At 52.0% G+C, this 10242-nt stretch overlaps 1 protein-coding gene across 1 annotated transcript in view; it reads left to right on the top strand.

Moving 5' to 3' along the window:
• The first annotated feature begins 338 nt into the window (after positions 1 to 338).
• The window catches only part of ARHGAP31 (Rho GTPase activating protein 31), a 147358-nt gene continuing 137454 nt past the window's right edge, over positions 339 to 10242 (top strand). The window contains exon 1 of the mRNA XM_056109198.1: positions 339 to 453. Within this exon, the coding sequence (XP_055965173.1) occupies positions 351 to 453 (103 nt within the window). The 5' untranslated portion in view covers positions 339 to 350. The remainder of the gene's footprint in view (positions 454 to 10242) is intronic.

Genomic DNA, 10242 nt, shown 5'->3' with positions numbered 1-10242 from the left:
GCCGGCGGTCCCGGGCCGGCGGCAGGAAAGAGGCGGCGCGGGCGGGCGCCCGACAGGATGCGGCGCTGCCGGCCCCCCAGCGCCCCGGGCAGGCAGCCGCGCGGGCGCAGCGCTCCGCGAGCCACGGCCGCCCCCCGGCGCTGACCGCGCGCCCCGGCCGCCCCGCGCGCCCGCCCGCCCGCCCGCCGCGCGCCCTGCCCCGCGCGCCCTGCCCCGCGCGCCCCGGCCCCGCGCGCCGGGACCCCCGCCGTGGGCCGCCCGCGAGCCGAGCCGGGACGCGCCGCCCGCGCCGCGCCGCGCCACGCAGAGGGGAGGGCGAGGCGGAGGGGCCACCGCTCGGGGACTGACTCATGAAGAACAAGGGCGCCAAGCAGAAGCTGCCGAGACGCAAGGGGGCCGCCGGCGCCTTCGGCCGCGACCTGAGCGCGTACCTGGAGAGCTCCGGGCAGGACGGTGAGTGCGGGCCCGCCCGGCCCCGCAGCCCCGCGCCCCACCCCACCCCGCGCCCCACTCGGACGGGGCGGCGGGCCGGCTCCCTTCCTCCCCCGAGCGCATCGCACTTCCCGGGCAGGGGCCGACGTGGAGCCCAAGGTGCCCCCCGACGTGCGGGGTTGGTGTCACTCCCGGGGCGCGCGAGCGCGACTGGGAGCTCGCGGGTTCCAGCCCTCGGCGGGGTTCCTGGGCGGGAGGGACCCGGAATTTCGGGGATCGGCCGGACCGGAGGGAGCGGGGATCGTTGCACTTTCCCTCGGTCCAGAATTCTCATCGCCTAGGGCGGCCCTCCCGGCCTCCCCTGTTTCATCCGCTCACGTCTTGTCTTTTCTTTCTTTTTTTAAATGTATTATTAATGTGCTGGAAGGCAGCGGGTGCGGTGGATCCCGGCTGGGGGAGTGGTTGCACAAACATTTTCTACATTTCTGAACGGATGCCAGATCTATAGTACCTCCCTCCCGCCTCTTCCCAGCCCCCCAGACCTTAGGCTACCTCCTTGGGACTTAAAGATTACCATTTCCCCTGGCAGTTCCAAAGATTGTGGTTTTGAAAGGTCAGAGGGCTTCGATTTGGAGAGCGTTCAGGCTGTGTGGAAGGAAAGGGGTATGTCTCCGCTTCCAAAGTCAGATACTGCAGGGTGGGGGGGGGGAGCCAGTCCGGCAGGGTAGATGGGATTTAAGCATGGGGGGTAGGGGCTGGGGTGGAGAGGAAAGAAAAAAGCCTGGAAAATAATAATCCCGTTTGAGTCGAAAAGTTTTCGATTGAGGAAAGTTGGGGAGATTTAGCATTAAATGACGCCTTTTTTAAGGTTGACCGGCCCTGACAAAAAGGCCTTGTTTTTGAAACTTTAGCAAGAGAGAAAGTGGTCCACTATATGGTCTACTTATACTTAGAACAAAGGGAGAAACTGAAGGACTGTGGAGAATGTCTGACCTGCCCCCCCAAATAATCTTAAAAATTGATTAGCCCGTATCAAATGTACATCTCGAAAACAGCAGTGCTTTTATGTCAGTTCCTTTCTTAGGGACTCGGGTACCACCTAGTAATTTGCAGTGGTGTGATATTCCCACTACAATTTGGAGTTCAGAACTCCCTGTGTCACTAGGACAAGTGGTTTAGTATTTTTGAGCCAGGGGTTGTTTTAGAACTGCCTCTTGGACACGGAGGCATAACTCATTCAACCCACTGATTTAATTCGGCCCAACAATCTGGAGAAGGAGATTAAACCTAGAATTGCTTTGCTTGTGTTTTCCGGGAGGTGAGAGAAATCCAAGTATTCATCTTAATCATTCCATCCCTCCCCTCAGAAGTTAAGAATGAAATGTTTCCCCCACTTTTTTTTTTTTTCAGGTTAACTTCCAAGTTTACTAAAATGCTCTTGGGTGTCACTCTTAACTTCTTGTGTTTATTCTGGGACCTCCCCCAGAGCTCTGGGGCTGTCTGGAGTTGCTTTCCTGGCAGGCCTCTTGCAGCAGCAAGATTTTAGGATGAATTCGGATGAATCCTCACTCAGGATTCTGCCTCCAAGGCAGCCTCAGGCACTTCTTTCACCTACTTTGCATTGGGAGTTCCCTGTACGTTTTGAGACTTCTGTGTGGGATTTGGGGACCACACCCAGTGGTGCACAAGCGTTCCTCCTGGCCCAGTGCTTGGGGCTTGCTTCTGGTGTTCTGGGGCCTCAAAGTGCTGGGACTGGAACCCAAGCCTCCTGTATGCAAAGTATTTGTTCAGCCTCTTGAGTTATCTCTCGGATCTGCATTCATTTTGATTGAGGTAACGCTGATTTGCAATATTATGTGTTTCGCTATAATCCCGGCAGCGCTGGGATTTCCTCGAAACTCTGAGCTCAGGGATCACACCTAACTGAGCCAGGGGACCATATGGGATGCCCAGAGAGAGAGAGACAAGGATGGCCACAGCTAGGAAAGTGCCTCAGCCACTCTACTCTCTCCAGGCACCTGGCTCATTGTGATTTGACGGCGCCTTATTCCTTATCATGAGCACCCCCCAAAGTATAGTTTCTGTTCGTGTTCATACAGTTGACCATTTTACTCCTTCCTTCCATGTGTGCCGCATTGGGAAGGGGTCTTTAGGAAGGGGCTCCTGTTCAGAGGAGAAGCCCAGAGAAGTAAGTAAACCTGCTTAGCGTCACACAGTTCATGACGAAGCCTGAACAGGGTCCTGGCTTGTTTGGTGCCCTCCACTCTCAGTCTCCTTTATTGTTTTTCTTCCACTAAATTAAAAGCACACCGTTTCTGTGCAGAACCGACAAACACTCAAGACTGACATACTTAAGTCACTTCAGCTTTGAAGCTCAAAAAAGGGATCAACTTTAATTGTTTAATAATGATTATAGGAATAGTCGTGGTGTATGTAGGATATAACAAGAACATGCCTTGTGGGAATTAGCACCCATAATAAGCAGTTTCTGTAAAGCTGGGCTGGAGCAGTAGCACAACGGGTAGGGCGTTTGCCTTCATGTGGCCCACCTGGGTTCGATTCCTTCCTCCCTCTCAGAGAGCCCGGCAAGCTACTGAGAGTATCCCACACGGCAGAGCCTGGCAAGCTACCCCTGATGTATTCAGTACGTCAAAAACAGTAACACATCTCACAATGAAAAAGTTACCTGTGCCTGCTCGAGCAAATCAGTGAACAGCAGGAGGACGGTGCTACATAGTAACAGTCATGGTGTACATAGGATATACCAAGATCATGCCTTGTGGGAATTAGCATCCATAATAAGCAGCTTCTGTAGAGCTGACTGGGATGCCTTTTTATCCTCGTATCTCAGAATTTGTAGTTATCTCTTATTTTGTAGCATCGAAAAAGTAAGCAAACAACCCCTCTATCTTCTTTATGGACTTTCTGGAAGACATTGTTTAGCGGACAAGGATAGGACTCCATTTCTGAGTATGGCAGAACTGATCTGGGGTGGCCCCTGGGCCCCACCTTGGGAATCCATCCTGGAATCCTGAGGGTGTCAAGTTAGGCTGGTCATGAGGAGCAAAAGGGCTGGGAAAGACCTCGCCAGATGTATCAGGTACAGGACCAGGCTTAGGGTCCCAGGCTCAGGCACAGAGAGAAGGACGGATTCGGGTCTGGAAGACCAAGGTAGGAAGGACAGCAGAGATTTTAGGGAAGCCTAGTGTGTCCCCTGGCCTGGACAAGGCCAGAAGGTGCCGAGCCAGAGAAGGGGAGTACACTAGTGATTACGGGCTGCGCCCAGGCCACCTTAGACTGAACCCAGAAGACCAGTGTCATCCATCCACTTCAGTAAACTGTGGAGGGCCAGCTCTGTCAGGGCAGGGCGTGTGGGGTGACAAGTAGCCATTCTTCTTAGAATGGACATGACCAGGACCAGTTGTCATCCTTAGTCTTTAGGAAGTTGACTAAACCCCTTCCCTCAGAAAACACCACACGTGCACAAACTGGGTCCCTAGGTTTCTGTAAGATCCACCTAGACGCTGCATACGTAGGCCTGACGTGAAGGGCCAGGCTGTGTCTCTCGCTTTCCTGCCCACTTCTCTCTCGCCTGGTGAAGAACGCCCCAAAGTGGCATGAAGTCACTCCTGAGCAACTTGGCTGGCCCTTCTTTCACTTCTCTTCCACTGTAGCCCCACTGCCACCATCCCCAGCTGTCCCCTGGGACCCAGATAATATATATATATATTTTTACTGTCTGGAATAGAGAGAGAAGATCATCCCTTTCCACTGCTGATGCCAAAAATAGCATCGTTTTCTCTTTCTGCATTTTGACCACTGAATACATAGTAATGTAATGAAAACCACATCACCTTGTCATCTGCAGATGGGACTCCGGCTGAAGCTCTGCCAGGCCAGGGTGCATGGCCCTGAGTGCTGCCTACATCTCCCCACTGAGCTCAGAGCTCTGGCTTTTCTTCCTGGGCATTGGAGAGGCTGGATCAGAAGCCTGGACTTCGTCTTCTTCTTCTTCTTTCTTTTTTAAGGTCACACCCAGCAATGCAGAGGGGTTAACTCCTGGCTCTGCACTCAGGAATTACTCCTGGCAGTGCTCAGGTCGGGCAATATGGGATGCGGGGGATCAAACCGGAGTCAGCTGCCTGCAAAGCAAATGCCCCACCTGCACTATTGCTCCAGCCCAAGCTTGGACGTCTAGCAGCCCCAGGGAGCGAGTCGAAGCACCTCAAAGGAGCCAAGACTTCTTCTTCCTGACCCTTACTCATTTGAGTCACTCCCTCACTAGGTGAATGAACTTGCTCCTGCCCACTGTTTCCCATGATGGTGACACATTGAAATGACCTGGGGATGGGGGTGGGGGTACTTAAGAAAAAATGTTGATGCCCAAGCCCCCTGTCAGACCAATCACACCAGGTGTGGGCATGATCTGTTATTAGTCGTGGCGGTGCTAAACATTCATGCCAACGGGTCACGTTCTCTTAGGTGTAGTACATTGGAGATCGCATGTTTTGTTGTGTTACTGGAAATCCCAGAGGTCAGCGCCGTTAAGGTTGCACAAGCCACCTGTAAGCCAGTGCCAGGGACCCGACTTGTGGCGTCGTGGTTGTAAGGCAGGTGCTTTGCCCCTGAACTGTCTTAGCCAGGCATTGGTATATTTTCAAGGCTTTCATATAATCCTGAGCCTGGAGTCCAAGGTGATCAAGTGATTAAGTGATCTTTTTGGGTTACGCTTGGTGATGCATGGGATTACTCCTGGCTCTGCATTCAGGAATTACTCCTGGTGGTGCTCAAGGGACCGTACGGGATGCTGGGAATTGAACCCGGGTTGACCACGTGCAAGGTAAATGCCCTACCCACTGTGCTAGCACTCCAGACCCATAAGATTATAATTTTTAAATGTGAGGAGAATAAGCGAGCCCTGACATTTCAAAGACTAAGGATAAGGCGATGGAACTTTTAGATGCAGCTGTTCAGAACTTGTGAGGTTAAATCGTTCTTTTACTTTATTTAAGAAATGTGTATAAGGCATTGCGCTAGGTGCTGTGGAAGAGAGAGAAACATGATCCCCAGACTTGAAAAATTACGTGTAAAGGATGTAAACAATTTTCCAGAAACCAGGGATACCACTAGGCTTTGAAGTTAGCTGTCACCGAAGAGGAACCTGCAGGAGAAAATACGGAGGCTTTTATCGACAATTAAATAGAGGAGATATGCAAGCGGAAACAGAAGCAGAAGTCTTAGCAAGGAAGGCAAATATTTTTCTGTTCAAGATAAGAATTTGTACTGAATGGGGGCCCAGTGCTGGCACTCTGTAGCCTCTGGTTTCCTTCCCAGCGTCTTTCCCGCACACCACTAGTGTGCAGCCGACCTTCCCCATCCTTTGGGTCACAGCTGCTTCTGGAAACCTCCTCTGATCCTCCCAAGTCAGGTGGCTTAGCTAGGGCTTCCATTGGGAGTTCGAGAAGTTTATTGTCCTTGGGGCTGGAGTACAGAGGGTAGCGTTTGCCTTGCACGCGGCCAACCCGGGTTCGATTCCCAGCATCCCATATGGTCCCCTGAGTACCGCCAGGAGTAATTCCTGAGTGCAAAGTCAGGAGGAATCCCTGTGCATTGCTGGTGTGATCCAAAAAAACAAACAAACAAACAAAAAAAGAAGCTTATTGTCTATTGTCCGGAATAGAATTTTGTTGTCAGAAGCTGGAGCAAGTTACTTCAATTCTCTGGCCTGAGTTTTCTCGTTTGTGGGATGGGGATGAGAGGACAGATGAGATGATTAATGGGTTCACGTGAGCAGAGGGCGCAGCCGAGGCCATGTCCATGGTCAGCTCTGAGTAGAGCTATTCCTGTTGGATTACCCTGGACTTGCTCTCACGCACGGGCAGGTCTTCTGATATGCAGTGAAGCAGAGCCCAGTGACACAGAGGACATGGTCGGACTCAGTCACGGGGCCCGGGTGGGCAGGAAAGTGGTCTGCTTGCCCCAAGCCTTGGAAGGGTTTCCTGATGCCCTAGGCAGAATGGAGCGTGTCAGGCGGGAGCAGAAGAAGAGTTTAACCTGGAGCCAGGGGACAAGGTAACTTGCTGTGCACAGCCCGGCGCTGACCACCCCAGGGAACAGAGGCCTGGAGACCGCAGCTCCCACCGAGCTGCAGTCACCCTCACGCCCCATTGTGGCCTCTGCCAGCTGCCCCCGAACAAGCAGAGCCTCTTCCTCTGCCCTCCCCACACACAGACGCCTGACAGCCGTGAGCCCGCTCCCCTGTTGCCAAGTGAGCCATCTGCAGGGCCAGGAGGTGCTGGAAGGCTGGCCGGAAGCTAGAGGCAGAAGGAGCACAGAATTCAGAGCAACTTTTCCCGAAGATGATCTGCGGGCTGGAGCAGCCTGTGCCTTCCCAGCTGGGCCTTTGCCGTATTCTTTTAGTTTCCCCATCTTCTTCCGTTAGCATCTGTGGGCTAGGCTGGAAACCTTCTCTGTGGAGGGACAGGAAGGTGGGAGAGCACCTTTGGACTTCCAGAAGTTGTTAGAATGGACCTGGCTGGGGGCTGTTTCTGGGAAGCCCCGAGTTTTCAGGAAGGCCTGGCCTTGTGCATGGGTTTGCGGCTGTGGGGAGAAAATGGGGTGAGGCAGAGAGCGCCAAGAGAGGGCTGAGGAGTAGGAAGCACCTTTCTTAAGAGATCATCCCGTTAACCCAGTGGGTCCAGGGCAGCAGTGGGCAGCAGCGGCCGAGCTCCCTAATGTTCATTCCAGAAACCCTGATCAAACTGCCTGGCCAGCTCCCTCGGCCTCCCCCATCTCAGGCCTCCACTTGCCTCTGTGTGGTTCTTTCACGCCAGTCTGGAGGCCCAAGAAGGGTGAACTGCTTGCTTTCTCTTAGAGATGTGGGCACGTGTGCCCATGCGCGTGCACGCGCGCGCGCGCGCACACACACACACACACACACACACACCATAGTTTGCAGTACATTTAAGTCTGCATGATATTGCCGCTTCTTTTCTGAGACTTCAATTTTCATGTTGCCCGTGAGTGTTTGTCTCACCCACTGGGAGCCGTTTCTCTCTCACTGCACTGACCTGTTCTTGATGTTACTTGCAAGGGATTCTCTCCCGTCCTGAGTGAGGTGGGGCCCCAGCCTGATGGGACATCAGGAGTTTGGAAGCACCCCTTGTCTCTCTCATTTTCCCCAGGGTGCAGTTTTAGAAAGCCTTGAGCACGTACGGAAGAAGCACACTCACTACTGCTGCTCGATATTTTTTTTAATTTATTTTTTATTAGTGAGGCATCTCGATATTTGCTAAGAGTAACTTGTGTGTCTTTCGGAGGAAGCCCTGGGGAACGGTCAGGGGCCTGTGCAGCGCCAGGGATTCAACCTGCTCTGGCCCTTGGAGCCTGCTCCCTGACCCAAGAGCCATTTCTGATCATGAAGGAAGAGAACAACGGTAGACTGCTGGGAGTGTGTGGGAAGGAAGAAGAGACTTAGAAGCAAAGAAGGGCCCCAGGAATCCAGGCTGAGTTCCAGGTCAGATCTGCTTGTTTTTGTATTAGTGGTAGTTATGGTTGCTGTGGGCTGGAGACTGGAGCGATAGCACAGCAGTAGGGCGTTTGCCTTGCAAGCGGCCAACATGGCCGACCCGGGTTCGATTCCTCCGCCCCTCTTGGAGAGCCCGGCAAGCTACTGAGAGTATCTCGCTTGCACGGCAGAGCCTGGCAAGCTCCCCGTGATGTATTTGATATGCCAATATGTCAAACACAGTCGCAGTTGTCACAATGGAGATGTTACTGGGCCGCTCAAGCAAATCGATGAACAATGGGAGGACAGTGACAGTGACAGTGACACGGTTGTCAGCTCCGAGGCTTCCTGTGTGTGAGGCACTTTATATACACTGAGTAGTAGTATTTCAACTTCTGTACGAGTAAGGCTCCTACTGTGGCGGTGGTTGGTCTACAGCATTATTGGGTTTCAGCTGTACATGGCTTAGCTCGACAGTTGTGACTGTCACCCCACACTCATCACCAAATGTCAGGTCCCCATCGACTCCTAACTCGTTGACTCCTCTGTTCTACCCTACCGTACCTCCAGTAATCATCGTTCTGTAATTCTGCCCAGTGATTTGTTGTGTGTTTTGTTTGTTGTTTTTTTCTTCACTTGCCCCATCCCCCTCCTCTCCTCTCTTCTGTTTTCCTCTTTCCCTCTCTCTCCTCTCCTCTTCTCCCTTCCCTTCCCCTCCTCTTCCCACTCCACCTCTTCTCTCCCCTCCCCCCTCCCCTCTCATCTCCTCTCTCTTTTTTTTTCTTTTTGGGTCACACCTTGTGGTGCTCAGGGGTTACTCCTGGCTCTGCACTCAGGAACTGCTCCTGGTGGTGCTCGAGGAACCATATGAGTGCTGGGGACCAGGTCGGCTGCCTGCAAGGCATCTGCCCTACCCGCTGTGCGATAGCCCCAGCCCCTCCTCTCCTCTCTTTCTTCGCGTCTCCTATCACACACTCAGCAGTACTAGGGGTTTACTTCTGGCTTGGTGGAGTGGGTTGCAGGACCGTGTGGTGCTTTGGGAGGAACTTGGGTCTCTTTCATGCAAAGCGTCTTTGTTAGTCCTTTGAGCATCTCCTGGCCCTACTTTATTTATTTTTTTCACAGTATACTCAGGAGTTACACGGCAGAGTCTGGCAAACTCCCCGTGGCGTACCCAATATGCCAAATACCAGTAACAATGATGGGTCTCATTCTCCTAAAGAGCCTTGAATATAATCTCAGGGCTAGGATGAAGGAGACGTTACTGGGGCCTGCTCGAGGCAATCGACGAATAACAGGATGGTCGTGATTCGTGATACTCATGAGTAAAATGACATACTTTTTTTTTTTCTTTTTGGGTCATGCACAGAGGTTACTCCTGGCTCTGCACTCAGGAATTACTCTTAGCGGTGCCCGGGGACCATATGGATTGCTGGGAATCAAACCCGGGTCGGCTGCGTGCAAGGCAAACTCCCTGCCCGCTGTGCTGTCGCTCCAGCCCCATAAAATGACACTTTCTTTTTCTCACTACTTTCATGTAGCAAAATGCCCTCAAGATTTATACAAGTTGTGGTAGAAAGGATGATTTCATCTTTTTTTCAAAGCTGAGTAGTGTTCCACTGTGTATGTACACTGTCTGTTTCTCACCTCTGTCTACTCACTCATCTGTCATCTTCATGTACTTGGGTTCTTTAATTCAGCTATTGTTAATAGTGCTACTGTGAACATAGATGTACATGCTTCTCTTCAGGTTAGTGTTTTTGTGTTTTCTGTGTTTTATATAAGAGTTAAGTTGCTGAGTCATATAATACTCTATTTTTAACCTTTTCAGACATCTCCATTCTGTTTTCCATCCAGGATGAGCCATTTAGCTTCCTACACACAGTGGATGTGGGTTACTTTTTCTCCACATCCTCACCAACACTATCTCCTCTTAACATTTTGATAATAACCATTCAAAGAAGTGATGTAAAAATGAAATTTCGGTGTCGGAGAGAGTTCGGTGGAGAAGGTGCTTATCTTCGTTAGCGCCCCTGTATGTGATCCCAAAACCAAAAGGAAAAATAAAGATGGAATTTCAGGGTCTGAAGCAATAGTACAGCAAGTAGCATGTTTGCCTAGCATGCAGCTGACCTGGGTTCAATCCCGGTCTCCTGAGCACTGCCAGGAATTATTCCTGAGTACAGAGCCAGGAGTAGCTCCTGAGCATTGCTGGGTGTGACCCAGAAAGAAAGAGAATTCCTTGTGGCTTTGATGTGCATTTCCCTAATGATCAAGGATGTAGGGCATCCTTGGTTTGGTTT

This window comes from Sorex fumeus, unplaced genomic scaffold (genome assembly GCF_029834395.1).
Source record: "Sorex fumeus unplaced genomic scaffold, SorFum_2.1 ptg000265l, whole genome shotgun sequence".
In the NCBI taxonomy this organism is placed as follows: domain Eukaryota; kingdom Metazoa; phylum Chordata; class Mammalia; order Eulipotyphla; family Soricidae; genus Sorex; species Sorex fumeus.
Note: the sequence above shows the minus strand (reverse complement) of the source record. Positions and strands in the feature narration are given on the sequence as shown.